Below are 21,559 nucleotides of genomic sequence, written 5' to 3' on the forward strand. Positions count from 1 at the left end.
AGTTGAATTCTGTAAAGGTAGCTTGTCAATAGCATCCTTTGGGCGACAGGTTTATTTTACTAAAAGGAAAGAGGAATTGGGGAACTTTATTTTGCAATATTAAGTACAGCCTTCCCTCTACTGAAAATCTGTTCCTTGTGTGTTTCCTGTATTAGGCAGCAGACTCACCACCCACTTAGTTGCCTAAACAAGCAGATCATCTTTCCTCATTACTCCCCTCATATCCAGCCAGTCACCATGTCCTTTCTTTTCTACTCGTCTGGCTCTCAAATCCAGATACACTTCCCAGTCCCATCATCATCATCTTAGTAATGGTTCTTACGGTTTGACAGTCTTTACTTGGCTTGCCTGCCTCTGCTCTTACCCTGGCCAATCAAATCTGCATTATTGTGACTTCTCACTTTAGAAATCAGGAGAAAATTCAAATTCCTTAGCATAGCAAAGAAGGCACTTTGTCTTCTGGCCCCCACCTACCTCTCTGGCTTCATCTGGGCCTCTTCCTCCTTCACACTCAGCTATAGCAAACTATGCATTGTTCCCTGAAGGCAGGCCTGGGAGTACCTTCACCTCTCCTCAGCTGGCTACTGCCACCTCCAGTTCTTCAGAATTCAGAGATGTCAACTCTTTCAGGAAGCCTTCCCTAATCCCACTTACCCATCTGCAGTATGGTTAGCTGCCCCTGCTTTTTGCTTCTTTATAGTACTGGGCTTCGCAGGTGACGCTAGTGGTTTTACCAGCCTGCTAATGCAGGAGACAGTAGAGACGGGAGTTTGAGTCCTGGGTTGGGAAGATCCCCTGGAGGCGGGCACGGCAACCCACTCCAGTATTCTTGTCTGGAGAATCCCATAGATGGAGGAGCCTGGCAGGCTATACAGTCCATAGGGTCGCAAAGAGTCAGACACAACCGAAGCAACTTAGAACACGTAGAACTTTTGAATCTGTATTATGAGTTCAGCTGTCCCAACTAGACTATGAACTCCTTGAAGACAGAAGCCATATCTGGTTCATTTCAATATCCCATGGCCTGACACATAATGGAAATCCAATGAATATGTTATGAATGAATTCATGAATGAACAAAATGGCTCTGGCAAGGGCTTGCCCATGGGTGAAGTACAGAAGAATTATACTGTTAGGGCTTTTTAAAGGAGGTGCAGTAGTATTTTCAGAGTTTCTCAGGGGCTTAACTTGAAAAGGTCTCTGATTGGGAATGACAAATCTTGGGCCATGCAGTGAGGCATACGGAAACAAGTGAAACTGGGCATCCAGAACCACCCACTGGATGACCTAGTCACTAGAAAACTAAGCCAAGTGCTGCCAGAGGTTTAGTTCTAATAGACAATTATTACTTGCAATGACCAGTCCCTGTCTAGACAACAGGTTAGGGGAAGCAGAGGAATTTAGGGGGTAGACATTTGAGAAGAATCTGGCAAGAAGCAAATGTCCAAGTGAGCTATTGAACTGAGGTTTAGGATAAGGACTCCAGCACTAGAGACAGAAATCAGCAACAATAATAAGGTGTAGCTCTCCAATTGGAAGATAGTACTGGGGTCACCAAATAAGTTTTTGGAACTGGTCCTCAGGAACAAGCACAAAGGCGGAAGCTCGTTTCTAAAAATAAGGGCCCGAAAAGGGAATTAAGGCTTAAAACGAGATTGGACCTCAAGCAACAAAACTAGGGCACCATCCTCAAGTCAGACTAGCTGCAAGGCAATTTGAACCTTAGCCCCCCCACCCAAGCTGGGAGGACTGGAGCCAATTGTCTCTGGTCTTGGATCCAGGCTGTTCCTGGGAACTGGGGCAGGGCCGAACTGCAGATAAGATGCAAGTGAATCCAATTATGAGAAAGAAGAACTTCTAAGGCCTACAAGGAAGCACAGAGCACTCATTAGGCTTCCTGAAGACCCTGAGAAGGAAGCCCTGAACCATCTCTTCTTACTTTACAAGTTGGTGATCAAGTCTTCTGTTTCTCATCTGCCCTCATCTGCCCAACACTCAGGCTTCAAGAGGACCTGTCTTGCTCACACCTCTCCCCTGCTACTTAGCATATTACCTGGTACATAGAGATGCTCAGTTTTTGCTTTAATGAATCACTGCCTGGCATGTAATAATGCCCAGTCAATATTCACTAAATGGAGTCTATGGTGAGAGGTAAACCTATAACAGTTTTCTTATTATTATCAGCTACCATTTGTTGCATATTTACTGACCACCAAACATTGTGCCAAATGCTTTACAAGCATTATGTAACTTAACCCTCAAAATATTATTGACAGCATTCTACAGATGAAACAAATTGAAGCCAAGACCAAACAGCTTGTACTGACACAGTGATTTGAACCAAGTTCTCTGACTATGAAGTTTGTGTTAAGCATCACCCTCTACTGCCTAACAGTCAACATGTTGCAGACTCATCCCATCCTAAAACATAGTTGAAAGGTATTGCAAAGGCCATTGATTCCTTAGCCAGTCTCAGTGGGTAGAGTGTTTGGCCACAGAAGCCTGGCAAGGAATTTACAGTCTGTTTCTACTAGGGCAGAGTAACTGGCATGGACTCTACCAGCCCATCAGGGCTCCATTGCCAGAGCTCTCTACTGTCTCAATAGAAAGCCTGTCCAGCATTGTAAATAGCTCAGTGCCCTCCTGGCATTGTCCAGGACGTTTAACACAGCGATGTGGAGCAAGGCTGATTTCCTGACATTGTTCAAAGACCAGTTTTTTCTGTGCATTTTGGTTTCTCCTCAGACATGTACTCTCTACTGTACCCATTTAATCTCCACATTCTCTTCCTCTTTCCAATTTGTGTATGTGTGAGTGAGGAAGCTTGAGAATTAGTGAGTCCCTTATTGGTTTAGTAATTCAGGAACGAACTCTCGACTGCTGACTAGGTAAAAATTCTCCTGGAGGAGCCTACCCATTTTTTTTTTTTTTTCATCTAGTGCTCTCTACTCAAGATAAAAGCAAGAGCCAGGGAAGGCTCTTAAGAAATGTCTTCCTCCATCCCCTAACCTAGAACAAGTGTCTGGTGCTTCCTGGGATTATAACACAAGGTGATTCCCAGGAACTGACTGCACACCAACCTATATATGAGTGGACTGCCAAGTTCCACTTTCCTCGAAGGCGTGTGGCTGTGAAAAATGGATGTAGTTCTCGTGCGTAGAGTGAGAGCTGTCAGTGAGAGAGGGTGACCTAAGCTGAGTATGTCTTCCCCTTCATTTAGAAGTTTTCATCTTTCAGCCTTGAGAAGTTTACAGCTTCTTGATCAATGATAGAAATGGAGAAAAGTGAAAACACGCACTCATTTCTGGCAGGCCTTGTCTCTTACAGTTTGTAAGTTGCTTAAGAAAAAGAATGACAGAAACATACATACCCCTCCTCGGTGACTTCCCTAAGTGCTTAATAAGCAAAAGGATGGAGGACATGAAAGTATTCCTTGAAATAACACAAAACTACACAGATAGACACTGCTTTATCTTTAGGGCATTTTCTCTTAGACTTTTAGTATGTACAAACAGATCAGAGTAGGAAAAAAATGAAGAAAGGCGAAATGAAAAAAGAGCTTTGTAAAGGAGATTTCAGTATCTGCCACGAAGCCTCAAGAAAGAGTCAAAATGAATTAAACTTGTTAAAGAAGAAAAAGGCCAATCAGCCTCTTTTGGATCTTTTCAGATGAGTCTTAAATGGTTTTTTTCCCACTCTAAAGAAAATCAAGTCAAGGTTGATGTTTGGGCCACCCTGTATTGCGAAGAAGGCTATTTTTGAAACAAGCGTCAGTAGGACACAATGTGCCCCCATTATATAAGCTCTTCAGAACATTATGGACTTGAAACTCTCCTCCTGCTTTTAGAAGTTTTGATTTTGAGCTGGATGTCTGTAACATCGCCACATGGCAATTGTCCCCAGCTCAATTGCGGCCTATAGACTGCAAGTTTGCAGGGCTCCCAAATATCATGTGTTGCTAGCAGGGCTCTTAGATATCCTTTAGCCTTCTTTCTCATTCATTTTACACAGAAATGTGAACACCAGCCAGGACTGAACATGAGAACTGCCCATTGGATAAACCAGGAAACCAAGGCCTGATATAGGACAGGAATGAAAGTAATAGTAGGGATTGTGATAAGGTCACAAAACCACACAGCATGGCAGAGCTTAGACTATAACTCAGCTTTCATGACTTGTGGTCCAGTGCTCTGTCCACTGAGTCATATTGGCTCAGTTTACTAAGGGTGTCTGCTTACAGCAAGATAATCCTACCTGCCTTCAAGGGGCTTACAATCTAGTTGGATTATGAGCTTTTCCATCTGAGATACTCATCCTGTTTATCTGTAGCCACCAAGATAATGTAATACACACCTCTACTTATCACTTGAAATATTTGAAAATCCAGGTAGGCAGCTGAGGGTTTCTGCCCTTTGAGAGGAGACATGCTCTAATACAAAAAGAGAGTCAGGACAAGGGCTGGAAGGAAACTGAGGTCCTAACTGACAAAATGACACATCCCAATGGGCAGCTGCCATGTTCCTTATGTTCCCAGCATTTAAAAACTAAGGAAAGGAAAGGCCAGACAAAATATTGCTCATATTGGCACCTCTGGTTTACAAGACAGCAGAGAGAGCTTGGGGATGGAGATGGAGTGGAGGACAGGTGATTCCAGGTCGCTTCCCCCTGAATATCATCAGACTCCTTCACCCTCCCAGGACGAATGGCAATTTTATAGATGCTGTTCACACTGACATTTCTCTCCCTAGGAGAAATTATCTCTGAGGTTGTCACTATCCTAAGATAGATTCATTTTCCATTAAGAAAGACAGAAAGTCGATCTGTCCTTCCAGCTAAAAGGCAGAGAAGCAAGGGTGAAGTAACAGATGCCAAATATTCTCTTCTGTTCTTCAGGTGATTACACCAGGCTTTGGCAGGAGGGCTGATGGTTTGATCAAAGCACCCCTCTCCTTCAAATGAGGCCTGTGAACTCGAGGAAGGAGCACTAATGATACATGGAAGTCTGCCATTCTGCGCAGGCAGGGTGGGGAAATATTTCCAACCACATTCAGCCTCACGTGGCCTTTACCCAGCTCCAGGGACACTCCTTTATCTTCACTTTGTTTTTAACCCTCTGAGCTCCCCAAGGACAAGGAGATCCAGACTGGGACATCTGTTCTGGATAAAGAAACGAGGAGATCCTGTTGTGACCCTGCTTGTTGCTGCAGAGATTTAAATAGACCTCATCCTTTTCTCCAGATCCCAACAACTGCAGACAGTAAACATCCCATAGAGTACAGTCAATAAAGCCGTTTCAGTCCTGGCCCCCAACAGGCAGCAATTATATTCCTATTGTCTAGCTTGATTCTGTCCCCCTCCTTTCTCTGACACATTTAAACTTTCCAAACAACCTGTCTGCCAAAGGCTACTAGAACCCTACGGCTGATACAGGGATGAGGCGCCAGGTCACATCTGCCTCTTCTCTCAGTGATGTATAATATCTTATACACTACACGCCAATGCATTGCCTACCCTCCACCTCTCATCTCACTCCCCTCTTTGCTTTCAGCAAATGCTTTAAAAGCTGACCAGCTCCTGCTTATGCGTAGTCTCCAGGTGTGTCACAAGTTTTGTATCAGATCTTCGGATGATTAAGCTATAACATAAGCCTTTCAGCTCAAAAAAAAAAAAAAATGTTTTAAATGACATTTAAACCAAGTGTCATTTCTGTCTTCAACCTGTTAGACTCTTAAATGCATCACCTGCCATATGCATATGAGTTTGTTGGGTTTTAAGTTTTATGAAATTTATAACTTTGGCAACCCACCTATGAAAAGGATCATAAATCCCCTCAAGCTAAATCCCCTCCAATAATGCAGTTGCTCTGGGTTTGCCACTGGTGAGTAAAAAAAAAAAAAAATCAAACCTAATTTGGTGTGTTTACTGAGCCCACACAGCTACTCTTAAGCTGCTTGATTAAAATCCTTTAAGTAGCCAAGACACAAGCAAACTCTTACTCTGAGCCCTTTCCATTGGCTGGTTTTTGTCCATCAGCCGGAACTCTCTCGCACCACCTACTTACCCACCTAGGTTTCTGAAAATGGCCTGCTGACTGCCGTTACTAGCACAGGCAGAGGTTTGAGGACAAAAGGATGCTGGACTGATTCAGGACACCCCAAGTGGGGTATTGGGGTGGACAAAAAGTCTGTACTTTCGTAAGTTCTTACGGGAAACCTGAACTTTTTTGGCTAACTCAATACTTCACTACTGCGTCCAAATTTCAAGGGCTCCTAGCCCCATGGAGAATTCTTAACACTCTCCCAGTCACAGCTGGCTTTCCTAAGGAACAGAGACCAGGAAAGGAATGCTATTCAGAGAGTTGCCTTTTTCACTTTTTCATTCATGCTGCTGCTGCTGCTGCTGCTGCTGCGTCACTTTAGTCGTGTCTGACTCTGTGTGACCCCAGAGACGGCAGCCCACCAGGCTCCTCTGTCCCTGGGATTCTCCAGGCAAGAACACTGGAGTGGGTTGCCATTTCCTTCTCCAATGCATGAAAGTGAAAAGCGAAAGTGAAGTCGCTCAGTCGTGTCCAACTCTTAGCGACCCCATGGACTGCAGCCTACCAGGCTCCTCTGTCCATGGGATTTTCCAGGCAAGAGTACTGGAGTGGGGTGCCACTGCCTTCTCCGATAGCCTCCTAAATCTTTAAGTTGCCTTGAAAATGGCCTTGCCACTCATGTGCATGTCCCAGGAGAGCTGAATGGGTCTTTTCTGACACTAGTTGGTTACCTGCTTCTCCCCATTTCCTGTAATCAGCATGTTGATTGCTCCACAGTCATGCCAAGCAGGCCTGGAGCTCTGAAACAAACAGCCATCACAAGAGTCTCTTCATATGGAGTAAGGGAGACAGGGGTCAAGGGCTTCTGCAGGGCTGGCCATGAGTTGATGTGATGGTCCTGCTGCTGAGTTGTTCTCACCAAGCATACAAGACATGGGAGGGTTTGCTGGGTCTCCCGCCAAGTAGGTTGTCCTGAGGCTTGATCAGCAGCTCCCTTCTCCTCTACTGGTTAAGCTTTCTTCCACATACTTTGCTTGCCCTTTGTCTATTACTATTTCTGCCTGTAAAGGTCTTTTCCTTTAATATTTATTTACTTTTTTGGCTGTGTTGAGTCTTAGTTGTGGCATGCAGGATCTTCACTGTGGTGCATGGGCTTCTCCCCAGATCATGAGGCCTCAGTAGTCACATCACATGGGCTTAGCTGCCCCTTCACGTGTGAGATCTTACTTCCCCAACCAGAAATCAAAGCCACATCCCCTGCATTAGAAGGCCGATTCTTAACCCTGGACCACTATGGAAGTCCCTGTATGGGTCTTTTTTAAGGTTCAGCATGGTTAGTCCTCATTTTGAAGCCACGTTGTCCACATCAGTGAGACTTAACTGAGCACAGATTTAATACTGTTCTTTGTTGAAGAAGCATCCTCAAAAAGCAAACAAACAAAGTCTGCTACCTCTGAAAAGGCTCCTTAGAAAGAAACAATTCAGTAAAGGTAGAAAAGCCAGGCTGAAGAAAAAAGGCAAGTGCCTGAGGGATGCAGTTTCTTCCTGTGGTCTCATGTGACTTCAAAAGTGTGTGTGTGTTTCCTCAGTCATGTCTGGCTCTTTGAGACCACATGGACTATAGTGAGCCAGGCTCCTCTCTCTGTCCATGAGATTTCCCAGGCAAGAATACTGGAGTGGGTTGCCATATCTTTCTCCAGGGGATCTTCCCCACCAAGGGATCGAACCCACGTCAACTTCAAAAGTACTTCAAACAAAAAATTACTTTCTTTAGGAATCTGTTCTCTCTGATGCATGTTCCTGGGAGCCAGACAAGAAGCCCCACTTTCTCTAGCCTCATCTTGTTGGCATTTACCTGTGCTTATCATCTAGTGGGTGTTTCAGTTACTGAGTTAGGTTTTTTTCTCTTAAAGGGTGACAAGATTCTCAAAATCCTTTCTTGACGTGCTTGAAAAACAACGCAATTCCTCTACTTTCAATCCAGAGTGATTTTCTCACAAAAATGTCCCTTAGTTCTTCCTTCCAAAACAAACGAACAAAAAAAAAGGCCATTTCTCTTAGAACTACCCAGGATTTTGACTTTAAAGATCAAAAACTAGTTAAATGAAGTAATTAAATCAAATGAGACCAAATAGGATATGATACTAGTGGGGCATTTGCATGTTCTTAGCAGGAGGTAGAAATACATTGGCAGGAATAGAAGGTGGTTTTAGCTGTAAATTCTCTTGGCATGAGAAAGCTCTTTTCAGGCCAAAAATTCCCACTAGCTTTCTGGCCAATACTATCCTCTTCAGTTGCTTTTGTTTCTATGACTAGTTTGGCCCCAGGCAGAAAGAGTGAAATAGACAAAAATCTGTGTTTGGCTCTCCTCCAGTTAGAAATGTGGAACTGGTGATTCAGGAGTTAGCTGCAATGAGGGATGAGTTGAAGCCATGGGCAATTATACTGAAGGAAGAAAGGGAAGAACAGAATGTTAAGAGTCTGCTTATTCCACAAACCTTCATTAATTATCTCCCAAACCAGGGCCTATGATAGACTCTGAGGGTACAAAGGTACACCTTGACTGAGAGCAGAACTAGGAAGAAAAGACAGAAAATGAATTTTCAGAAAGGTAGGAGGAGAACTCATAGTCTTCAGTATCAGAGTCAAGAGGGTCAACAGTGCCAAAGGCCAGTGGTGTCATATGAATCATTTGCAGAAAGGTCTTTGAGTTTGATTATCAAGTATATAGTTCAAGAAGCAATTTCACTAAATTGGAGGGCTGGGGGGCAGTAGAAGTTCAAGCACAGGTGTTTAATACAGGAAACTGTGTTAAAATCAAGAGATAGTAAAGGTGACTTTTTCAAGAAGTTTGGTGGCAATAGGGAGTGATGTCATATGGTTAAAAGGGAAATAGGATCAAAATAAGTGGGTTTTGTTTCCTTTTATTTTTGGTCATTAAACAGAATTACCTGAGTATGAGGTAATCATTAAGTGAATAGGATCTGTCAATGGTTGTCAAATTACGGCAAGCGTTAGGATCACCTGGAGGGCCACCTGAGGCCCCACCCAGGTCTCTTGTGTCATAAACATGGGGTGGGGCCTGAGAATTGTATATCTACCAAGTTTCCAGGTAACTCAGATGCACCTAGTCAGGGAATCAAACATTGAAAACCACTGGAATAGATTGAGAAGGAAAAAATAGTAAAAGAATAAACAGAGCTGAGTTTTAAGAGAGAGAAAAGTATAAGATGCAAGGAAGAAGTTGATTAAATCTTAGAAAGAAAGTTTATTTCTTGTGTGATGGGGACAACAGAAGGGAGGGAAAAAGATACAACAAGAGGTCCAGGAGGAGAAGAAAGACACTGAGATGATAGAACTTATATCAGATGGCTTCCATCTTCTCCGTAAAGGAAGAGGCAAGATCATCTACAGAGAGGGCAGCACTGGTAAGGATTAGGGACTGGGAAATGTGTGGAAGAAGCATCATTCACAGACTTAAAGAATCACCATTACAGTGATAGATGATGGATTTAAGTTTAGAAATGTTGAGTTTGAGGTGGTACGCAGCCGTCAAGATTAGTTTGGTCAGCAGGCTATTGGCTTTAGTAAATGCATACATTCTGCAGCAGGTTTTGTCTGTCTTGCTTACTGCTTCACCCCTAGCGCCAGGAATAGTGTTTGGTACAGAATAGGCACTCAGATGCACTGGAATGAACCCAAGAGTCATTGGCTGAGGTTGATTATTGTATGTAAGTTAACATATAATACAAATCTGCAAGTATCTCTGGAATTAGAATATTGTGGTGGTTAAAAGAGTGAGTTGTGGCATCTGAAGACCAGAGTTCAATCCCAGCTTCTGAATGCCTCACTTCCTCCTTCTCTAACATGGGAAGGATCTTGTACCAACCTCAAGGCTGCTACGAGAATTAAATATGCATAAGGGGCTTAGCACAGTGCCTCACACAGAGTAAACACTGAACCCATGTTAGCTGGCTGTTTATTACTGACTTTCCCCTTCAATTAATTAAGGAGAGTTTCTTAATCAGTTTGAGTCACCATGTGTACATCACAGCAGTAAAACATCATTTTTTAAAAGATACACCCTGTCTCAGATTTCATCCTTCATCCCCTAAAGGTAGGGATATTAAGGCATAACTATTTAACATAGAAAAAATTATCATCAAAATTGGTATTTTCACTTTATACCTGATATACCAGTCAAAGCCGTTTCTTAGTTAGAAGCATTTTTCTACCTATGCATTTTAAGGCCTGGCTCCAGACTAAAACAGAGAAGGCAGTGGCACCCCACTCCAGTACTCTTGCCTGGAAAATCCCATGGATGGAGGAGCCTGGTAGGCTGCAGTCCATGGGGTTGCTAAGAGTTGGACACGACTGAGCAACTTCACTTTCACCTTTCACTTTCATGCACTGGAGAAGGAAATGGCAACCCACTCCAGTGTTCTTACCTGGAGAATCCCAGGGACGGGGGAGCCTGGTGGGCTGCCATCTATGGTGTCACACAGAGTCGGACACGACTGAAGCGACTTAGCAGCAGCAGCAGCCAGGCTAAAACCTACTACTGACGTAAAGGAACTATGGTGGAAGACAAATAAGTGTAAAAGTTCTTAGTGCCTGTTTTCATGGGACTAATATAAAAACATTGTCTGCCTTTGCCTGAGCTAATTATGCAGTGTGCTCCTGACACATTTATTTTATTGCTCCAGTACATGTGAGTACTACACTGATATTTATCACTAGAAATGATGACTTACTCTATAAATTAATATGTATTCTAATAACTGCTCTGCCCATGCAGAATTCTTTCGTGTTTGCATATTTCATAGTCAATAATCAACAGCTTATTTTTTATGCATCTACAATTTCTTTAGGATGTTTTGCAGTGATGAATACAAAAATAGGAGATTGAATTCCTGCCTTTAAAGGACAATGTTTTTATAGATATACTCTCAAACCAACAAGAATAATGGCAAACACTCAAGTATTAAACTGAGTACTATGGTCCTGTGTGGCACCCCATGGTGAGGAGGGAGGCACATATAAAAAGTATAGACTATTATGCTTTTCCCACAAGAATTTCCAGTCAGGTGAGGGAGATAAGACATAAGAACATGAACATTAAAATAAGAATATAAAAATGAAACAGTGATATAGAACAGGGGAGTACAAGTTGAAGTGAAAAGTAGCAAAAAAAAATTTAAGAACAAAATGGAATCAGTTGTCCTAAGTCAATATGCTTCAGAGGACAAACTGTCCTTTCTGTCAAGTATTTTAGGACCCACTGAATGCTGCTGCTGCTGCTAAGTCGCTTCAGTAGTGTCCGACTCTGTGCGACCCCAGAGACGACAGCCCACAGGCTCCCCGGTCCCTGGGATTCTCCAGGCAAGAACACTGGAGTGGGTTGCCATTTCCTTCTCCACACTGAATGCTACTACTTGTCTAACCAAAGGATTGACAAATCAGTTGGTTGTGGTGACTTAATACTTTATATTTTTACCAAAGAGGTATATTAAGTGGCAAATGACTAATGGAAATATTGTCTCTAATAGTAAAAAGAAAAAAAAAAAAGTGTATTGTTTTGTTTTTTGTTTTTTTTTCCAGAGGGCTGATATAGCTGTTGCTCCACTCACTATAACGCTGGTCCGTGAAGAAGTCATAGATTTCTCAAAGCCATTTATGAGCCTGGGTATCTCCATCATGATAAAGAAGCCTCAGAAATCCAAGCCAGGCGTATTCTCATTTCTGGATCCCCTGGCTTATGAAATCTGGATGTGCATTGTCTTTGCTTACATTGGAGTCAGCGTGGTTCTTTTCCTCGTCAGCAGATTCAGCCCTTATGAATGGCACTTGGAAGACAACAATGAGGAACCTCGTGACCCACAAAGCCCTCCTGATCCTCCAAATGAATTTGGAATATTTAACAGTCTTTGGTTTTCCTTGGGTGCCTTTATGCAGCAAGGATGTGATATTTCTCCAAGGTTTGTTTCCATGCCATACCCAATGCCTCCTTGCATATTATGGCCATGATCCATTCGTGTACATCTGGTATTCATTCATCTCAAGTCCAGATTTCTTTAACATTCCATCTGATGACAAATTATCATCAAGCCATTTTGTTTGCTTTCACCCATGAAGTGTGTTATCACTGTCGCTTTGAATGTCTTTCATGCATTTCTATGGCATCATCTATTCATACATATTATAGCAAACATTTGAACTGTGGATAAAGGCAACATTGCCAGCTAAATTGATATTATTCAGATAAAGCTAACTCTAAATCTTGATCAGATCAAACATGCATGGTTTCCTAATTGAGCTAAAACATTTTCTCACTTGTCCAGAGATTGAATCTAGAAAAAATTTAAAAGAAAACAGAACTCTTCTTTAAAACTCTACCTTCCCCTTTCAAGGTCCTCCATTTTTCATTTTTCTCTCTGACTGCCTAGAACTATTTCACTGTAGTACCTTATCCAAGTTTAATCACTAAAACTATAAAACTTCTGAAAGAAAACACAAGAGGAAGTCCGTGTGACCCTGGATTGGACAAAGAATTTTCAGAACACAAAAAGCACAATCCACTGTAAGAACTGATAAACTGGACTTCATCAAAATTCAAAACGTTTTGTAATTCAAAAAACATCATTAAGAAAATGAAAAGACAAGCCACAGTAGGACAAAATGTTAGGAAATCACACATGTGATAAGATAAAGGACTTTTATCCAAAATATAGAAAGATCTCTTGCAATTCAATGAAAAGAAGATAAGCAACCTGAATCTAAAAATGGATGAAAGATTTGAATAGACATTTTCCCAAAGAAGGCATACAAGTGGTTAATAATCTCATGAAAAGATGTTCACCATCATTAGTCAAAGGGGAAATGCAAATTAAAATTGCAGTGAGACACCTCTATATAGCCTCTGCTGCTGCTAAGTCACCCCCATATGTATAATCATTTTAATACCATTTATGGGGCTCTGCTGCTGCTAAGTCGCTTCAGTCATGTCCGACTCTGTGCGACCCCATAGACAGCAGCCTACCAAGCTCCCCCATCCCTGGGATTCTCCAGGCAAGAACACTGGAGTGGCTTGCCATTTCCTTCTCCAATGCATGAAAGGGAAAAGTGAAAGTGAAGTCGCTCAGTCGTGTCCAACCCTTAGCGACCCCATGGACTGCAGCCCACCAGGCTCCTCATTCCGTGGGATTTTCCAGGCAAGAGTACTGGAGTGGGGTGCCATTGCCTTCTCCAATATAGCCTCTAGAATGGCTATAATCAAAAAGACAGACAATACTAAGTGGTAACGAGGATGTGGAATGACTATAGCTCTCATCCATTAGTAGTGTGAATGCAAAATGCTACAGCCAGACTGGAAAACGGTTTGGCAGTCTCTTATAATTAGACATACTTAAAATGACACAGAAATTCCACTCTTATTTACCTAAAAGAAAACATATATCCACACAAAGACTTACACACAAATGTTCATAGGAACTTGATTTATTATAGCCAAAAGGTGGAAACCCGAATGTCCATCAACAAATGAATGGATAATCAAAATGGTATATCCATGCCACATTTGGAATGGGAAACTATTGAGCAACTAAAAAAAAAAAGAAGAAGAAGACTGATATATGCTAATACATGAACTTAGAAAACATGATGCTAAATGAAAGAAGCCAGATGCAAAATGCCACATACCATATGATTCCATGTCTTAAATTCCATTTATTGACTATCCCGTATTCTATTATTTCATTTGTCCAGAATAGGCAAATCAATAGAGACAGGAATCACGTTAATGATTTCTGAGGCCTTGGAGAGAGCAGAGAGGGATTAGAATGGGGGTCAGAATTAGGGTGAGGCAAGTGAGGCTGAGTACAGCAAGCACAAGGGTCAGATCCAGTCTTTATTTTAAAATTTGCTATTTTTTCATCATGAACTTTTGCATTAATTTTGATTTTTAAAAAATATTGCAGTAAAATGCTATTTATCTTGATTAATGAGATTTGGGCACTTCCTTCAATAATGTGTGAGGGGCAAATGCCTCACTTGCCTCACCCTAGTCCCATCCCTATGGAGATTAACCACAAATGGGCTCAAGGGAAATTTTCAGAGTAATGGAAATGGTCCCAAACTGGATTGTGGCAATGGTTGCACAACTCTAAATTTACTAAATTTATTCATTGCACACTTACATTGGTGGATTTTGTGGTATGCATATTTATCTCAGTGATGCTATTGAAGATATTGAATGTTAATGTCCTAGACTTCACCCACTTAAAGTGTTGACTCACCTAAACAAATGTCGTGGTGGATTCATAATCAGAAAATATTATAAGCAAATGTAACATCTATATAATCATAAAAAATGAGTTATTTCCTAAATAAAAAGTTTTAGCTTTGGTAAAATTGAACATGAATCCAAATACTGACCAGAGTCAATTATACAAACATATCAGTTTGGTTCAGTTCAGTCGCTCAGTCGTGTCCGACTCTGCAACCCCATGGACTGAAGCATGCCAGACCTCCCTGTCCATCACCAACTCCTGGAGTTTACTCAAACTCATGTCCATCGAGTCGGTGATGTCATACAACCATCTCATCCTCTGTCATCCCCTTCTTCTCCTGCACTCAATCTTTCCCAGCATCAGGGTTTTTTCAAATGAGTCAGCTCTTCGCATGAGATGGCCAAAGTATTGGAGTTTCAGCTTCAGCATGAATATTTCAGCTTCCAATAAATATTCAGGACTGATTTTCTTTAGGATGGGCTGGTTGGATCTCCTTGCAGTCCAAGGGACTCTCAAGAGTCTTCTCCAATAGCACAGTTCAAAAGCATCAGTTCTTCAGTGCTCAGCTTTCTTTATAGTCCAACTCTCACATTCATACATGACCACTGGAAAAACCATAGCCTTGACTAGATGGACCTTTGTTGGCAATAGGGATCTTTATTTAAACTAGGACTCAAGAGGTCACCTACCATGTTTTTATAGAGTACATCATTTTGAGATTATCTACTTGGAACACAAATGGATTATCCATTTGTTTTTAAGTATTTATGCATATTGCCTTCATTTAAATGAGTTTAACAGTATAAATCACTGGTGACCATCTTCAGCAGCTTTTTAATATAACATGTGTGGGTCAAGCCTCATTTGTCTAAGTCATTCTTTTTTGTCACCCTCCATCTGCTTGGTCAGGTTTTCCAAATTATTTCACTCCCTGTTCCTTTTGTGCTTAGAATGTGTGTCATTTTGTGATACCATCTGGGAGTTCATTCTTCTTGTCTGATTTCTTTTTAATGTTCACTTCAAGACACAAGGGTTTCTGGATGATCCTGTAATTGAATGATTTTAACATGACTGGTAACCTGTGTTGAGGCAATGCTAAAGACTTATTGAGGTTGGAGATTGTATTGGTTTCTGTAAGTGAATTTTCAGAACTAAAATTGTGGTTGCCCCACTGGAGTGCTGCATACTACTGTGCATACTCAAGCTGCACCCTTAAAAGGTCATTTGTTTTTAGAAGTATTTCTGCATGTTGCCTCATTAAGTAACAACTTAAAATGATGGCCTAAAAATGACAAGCTGGAAAGATTCTTTATTTTCATTTTTTTGTAGCAGAATTTTAGCTGTGGCTCTTCTGTGGCACTGAAATATCTCAGGTACTTTTTTCAAGGTACAGATTTTATTATTCTGCACTAGACACTTCCTATAGACCTTTCAAAGGTTTTGAGCATGGCCTTTGGTCAGAAATAAATTTTCCAACACACCTCAGTGCACATATGTGTACATAACACAAGTTTCACCAGACGTTACCCTTACAGTGTGCCATGCATTCTGATATTCACGATTCTGTTCCATTTTTTTTTCCTGAATGCTGGTTTCAACTCAACCTGGCAAAGTAACAAGTATTATCCTTACTGTGCTTCTGAGTAATAAATTATTACCTTTACAAACTCTAAATTTTCTACCATATGAGTACTCTCTCCTTCAATACTGTCTTTTATGTCCTTCAAAAGACCTTATATCTTTAAATCTCTTGATAATATGTTATACTTGTTAGTATACTTATTACATACAAGTAAGGAGGGAACATGTTTCTCCTTGTCTTGAGAATGCTACTGGTTATATATTTGTGCTCAACTATATAGCAGCAAACCCCACTGTAAGGTGCTCTTCTATTAACTGATTTAGAAATTCCCAATAATCACATAGTTGCACTCTAAGATTCGTGGTTGCCTTCAGCTGTGAATGCCAGCATGATACTTTATTTCTGTTCAGTGGCCACACCTGGAATGCAAACTTTCCAGCAAGCCCAGAATGTGAGCATGCACTGTACACTCTGGCTTTTATCAAAATTGAAACAATTGAAGGCATTATAAGAGACCACATTTTAAAGTAGAATTATCAAATATCATAGCATGAGGAAATCTCAGAGATAAATTAATCCAACTGCTTCTGTTTACTGAGGGCCCAGGAACAACAACCTTCTCTGAGTTCCCTCCGCATCTGGGCACTTAACCTGTATTTTAATGTGAATTCTAATCCTCAAAACACTACCACGAGGTGGGCATTATACTTATTTTTCAGGTGCAGTTGATGCTCAGGTGAAACAATTTGCCTAGCCCTGCAAATAATGACAAAGCTAGTATTCAAACTCTAGTTCTAAAATCCATGCTCTTTCCACTTCATACTGATTTTCTCACATCATGACAAAGGAATAGTGCCTGGAGAGATAATGTCATGGAAGCCAAGGTCGTGGGGTTTCTAAGAGCCAGCAAGCAGTACAATTATTTCCACTACCACACACTGCCTCCCACTATCGACCTAATGGTACACTGTTTGTTCCATTCTTTCCCTCATGCTCAGCCCCAAGAGCTGTTTTCCAGGGAAAAAAACAGCTGGCTGTTAAAGAAAGTAGGCAGTGAGCATTTAAGAATGCTACTGAACATGTGTTCACTCAAAGTAAAAGACGGGGAGATCAGCAATGAGACATCACCAGGAAAACTGAGCATGATTCCATTGCCATCAAATTAAGCTATGAATGGAAACCTGGAGGCTTAAAGAGTCTATGTCAATTAGCTTTGATATTTTCAACTACCCCAGTTGTTCAGAGTGACCAAGTCAGGTGAGACCGAATCACCTATAGAGAGAGTAATCAATGTAATAAGCTGAGGTTGTATTCATACACAAATGAATTTCTAGGGGGAGTCAGGAGAGAAAGTATGAGGAGATTGCTTGCCTTTAACCTTCTTCCCCCTTGATTGGGGCATGGGGAGATAGCCAGTGGGTGTAGCCAGATGGAGGGAGCATAGTGATTAGGTGTGTGGGTGTTGGAGTTTGTCTCACCAGATTCACAATCTGCCTAGTTGTTGTGTAACGTAGGACAAGTAACTAAATCTTGCTAAGGCTCAGTTCCTCATCTATAAAATGTAAAGCACAGTGCCTGACCTATAGTAAGTTCTCAATACATAGTAGCGATTATCATTTTTAAACTGGCTGCTCTTAACCATGCTGGCTTCACAAATACCAATAGTTCATATTGCATTTGCATTTTAGTTCCTAATCCTCTTTAGGAATCCAATTGAAATTGTAGTCAGTGCCAGATAGCTGATTTCTGATGAGAAGTAACTGACAACATCCCTTTTTGAACCCCTAATGGGCTTTCCTTAAGGATTACACCACTTGCAAATATTTTGGTTGTATTATTCCGCAATGTCTTGCTAATATTGACAGGTGGTTGTAATTTTTTTTTTAAATCTGAAATGTATTTCCTTTGTAAAACGTTGATAGTACTGCTAAGCAGTCCAGAGTCTAAGTCCTCCCAGACAAATGCTCCCCCTGCTGACTTTCTCTAGAGCTGCAGGGACATCTGAGGGCCTGCCAAGTTCAAGATACAAGGTTCCAGGGAATGACAACAGAGAAAATGGAAAGAACATGCTAACTTGAACCTGGTCGCTGTGTACACATTATTCCATGAGTATTATTGTCCTGTTAAGATTTGAAGATATCAATCCTTTGGACAAGAGGGCAGGGGATCCATTCCAGGTTAGCTGATATACAGATCCTCCTTTAAAATAGAAAGTATATGCAGAAGAATAAAATATACAAAGGGTAAAAAATGAATGGGATCAAACATAACAGGAGCTCGGGGGCTCCATTTAAAGTAATAACCTTTCCTTTACTGATGTAGGAGCAGGGTCTTAATCCTACTGTAAATTCACTTCAAAGCAGTAGTGGAGCGATAATAAATTAATTGTAATAGCAGGATTTTTTATTACAACTATTTCATGTCTTTTCTGCCTGAAAGCCCTAGTCTTAAGTTTTGGGGAGATGGTTAGTTATGCCCATCAGAGAAGACTAGAAGAGCAGAAGATGGATTCTGCACATTTAAAAAATAATCTGTCATAGACACAACATTGAGTGGAGTGTAGGGATGATGCATACTTTGGAAGAAAGAAGGAAGCAAAGGAATGATGAAGAGTTTGTGCAAAGGAGAAGCAGTTTACAGTTCTAGCTCTTCATCTTCTGAAGCTAGTAAAGTGCAGATTTCAAAATTTACTTACAGGATGAAGGTTACAGCACATTGCTCACTTTTATTATCATTTTAGAGGCCATAAAATACATTTTATTATTAACTCAGAAACTCTAGTTTCTTCTGATTACAGATAACAGGAGCATTGTGTATTATTTTGCAATGTTTTTATGTCTGTTTTTCTCTTGTTGCTAATTTCCTTTCATTAACTTCATGCCTCCACTTACATTCCTTCAAAAGGTATGATATGTTCCTTTAACACATTTATATAAATACTAAATGTGCAGCATTTTACAGTCATTTCATTATGCTAACCTCCAAATCTGTCTTGTGCAACAAAACTACTTGAAATGAATGTTAAGCATTTCGAAGCTGCATTAATGGAAGGAAAGATACTGAGAAATGACAGGTCTTTCTAACTCAACTATAAAGTCTTGTCTTGTTTTAATGGATCCTTTTAAAAATGTGATAGGGCTGACCCATCAGTCACTTTTTATATAGCCTCCATGTGAAATGTGGGTTTAAATGGCTATAGTTTCACTAATGAGAAAAGGGAAATGTGAAGATTTTTATAGAGCTTCTTCCCAGTTAGTTCCGCTGCACACATTCTCCGTAAAACAATTTAGGCATCACTGTCACACAAGGGAAGAAAGTGGTAGAAATTCCAAGACTCTTGTCAAAGCCACTACTGTCTTAAGGGGAGAATGCTGAGTGCATTCAATGCTGATTCCCAGGAAGCTCCTTTTTCCATCTATGCTGATGCTTGTAGATACTATTTTACCATTTCTATGTGGATATTCACCAAAATTCTCTATGATCGTAGGTCTATTGTGGTATTAACTACATAACTGCCAAAATCAATAACCATATAGACAAGAGGTCACAAAAAAGACCAGTTAGCTTTTTAAGTTTATTTTCGGTCATGTCAACAGACAATTTCAGCTAAGTCATATGGATTAACCACATGATTATCTGAGTCAGCTATTAAGGTGGCCAAAATAACCAGGTTATGATATGCAGGCTTGATTTTAGATCACACAGATACAGTCAGAGTCTATTAGCTGCAATAGCATGACACCAATGTAATTTTCATAAATTACTGTGTTGTTCTCCACATTTCAAATAGATAATACATAAACTACCATTAGTATTCACGGCAGCAGAATACACCGCTTTCCATACCAAACCATGATTCTGGAAATACTCCAAAATCAGTTTTCCCCTTGATCTCCATAAAACCCTATCATCCCAAATAAGGATGGCATTCACAGCTCCATTCCAAATGAACAACAGATAATAAACAATAATTACCCAAACATGTTTGGTTTTCCTGCAACAGTATTTCTCAGAGTTTGTAGGAAAATTGCTCCTTCTATAATCTACCCACCATTCTCGATTTTCTTATACAAAATGTGAATATTTTATACTGTAAAAATATGGGCATGTCTTTCCTCTTGTGTACATCTAGATGATTTATTTCCTATTTCTCATCTCTTTGCCTCAGTTATTTATCTGTAGAATGCCTCCATTTTCTTATCTGTAAAATACGACTTAAGCACAGGGATGGAGGATTAAAAGAGTTGACACATGTAAACAATTAAAACAGAGTCTGGCACATAGGAAGTGCTTCTTAAGTGTTAGCTATTATTTTTTTTTAATTACTACAAATGCCACTTTAAACATTCATCTTTTATATAGAAAAAGTATTTCCAGAGTCAGATCAGCACAGAATAAGTGAAATGTATATGTCAACAATGAAGAAAGACTATGAAAGTTACAAATTCATAATTGAAATATTCCATATGCTTTTAGCATTTGGAAGTGTGACATTCTTTCTGACTCATCCAGATGTTTTTACCTCTTCTTATTAAAAGGGAGATGTTCCCAGGTGAAATACTCAGAGAGTATAACTATTAGTTAGAAAAAATCTGTTGCAAAGCAGATTTGCACAGCCAAAAAACTAAAAGTGACTACACTCAGAAATAAATATGGGTTGTTTGAAGCATCCAGGGACCAACAGATATTACAGGCTTTAAAAAAACCAAGTAGTTTTTTTTTACAGTTAATCAATAAAGAATACTATTTATCAAAACATGTGCCAAAATGATTTGATCATAGTGTAAAATCTAAAACAACTGGATTTTCCAGAGGCTCAAAAAAGGTTATCTTGGGACACAGGAATTTAACTTTGCTTCCAAGTGGTAGAATGCATGTACAGACAGAGAAGAGCTTGACTTGCCAGCTTTCAGCCCAGAGCTGCCCTCTTCCCACAGAGCCTGGAGAGGTGCCAGGCTCCTACGCCTATTCTTGACTCTATGACAGAGCGGGTTCTTTTCCTGTGAGCTTTTCTGGGCATGAGAGAACACAGCCTAACCAGGATGGAGCTATGCCTCAGAGAAGAACTATCCTCAGAATAATGTGGCAATGTTTTATGAAACCTAGCGACCACATTTCGTTTCTGCACACAGAGCCAGCCTTCAGCAGCATTGCAAAGGAGGTGATGTTTCCTCAGGACAAGCCTGTATCCATCTTTAAGCATTCGGGGTTCTTACACTGCCCCCTAACTTCCCGCAGACCCTATCCCCAGGTACTCTCATGATGTAGGACCGTGGCTCTAATCCTGGATGCGCCCAAGGAGCTTTATGAACATGCTGCTGCTGGGGCTTCCCTGGCGGCTCAGTGGTAAAAACTCATCCTGACAATGCAGGAGGCGCAGGTTCAATCGCTGGTCCAGGAAGATCCCACATGTCGCGGAGCAACTAAGCCCGTGCACCGCAACTACTGAGCCTGTGCTCTACAGCCAGGGAGCTGCAATGAATGAGTCTGTGCGCTGCAACTACTGAAGCCCACGCGCCCGAGAGCCCCTGATCCACAATGAGAGAAGCCACCACCATGAGAAATCCACACACCGCAACTAGAGAGTAGCCCCCACTCGCCACAACTAGAGAAATGTCCGAGTGGCAAGGAAGACACAGCACAGCCAAAAAT

General features: G+C 41.0%; 1 protein-coding gene across 6 annotated transcripts in view; it reads left to right on the forward strand.

Annotated features, from left to right (window-relative positions):
• GRIA3 (glutamate ionotropic receptor AMPA type subunit 3) overlaps nucleotides 1-21,559 on the forward strand; it is a 308,559-nt gene that overhangs the window by 218,811 nt on the left and 68,189 nt on the right. For all 6 annotated transcript variants that reach the window (XM_061409407.1, XM_061409408.1, XM_061409406.1 and 3 more), the window contains one exon: nucleotides 11,639-12,015. In XM_061409407.1, coding sequence (XP_061265391.1) covers nucleotides 11,639-12,015 — 377 coding nt within the window. The remainder of the gene's footprint in view (nucleotides 1-11,638; nucleotides 12,016-21,559) is intronic.

Source organism: Bos javanicus, chromosome X, assembly GCF_032452875.1.
Source record: "Bos javanicus breed banteng chromosome X, ARS-OSU_banteng_1.0, whole genome shotgun sequence".
NCBI lineage: Eukaryota > Metazoa > Chordata > Mammalia > Artiodactyla > Bovidae > Bos > Bos javanicus.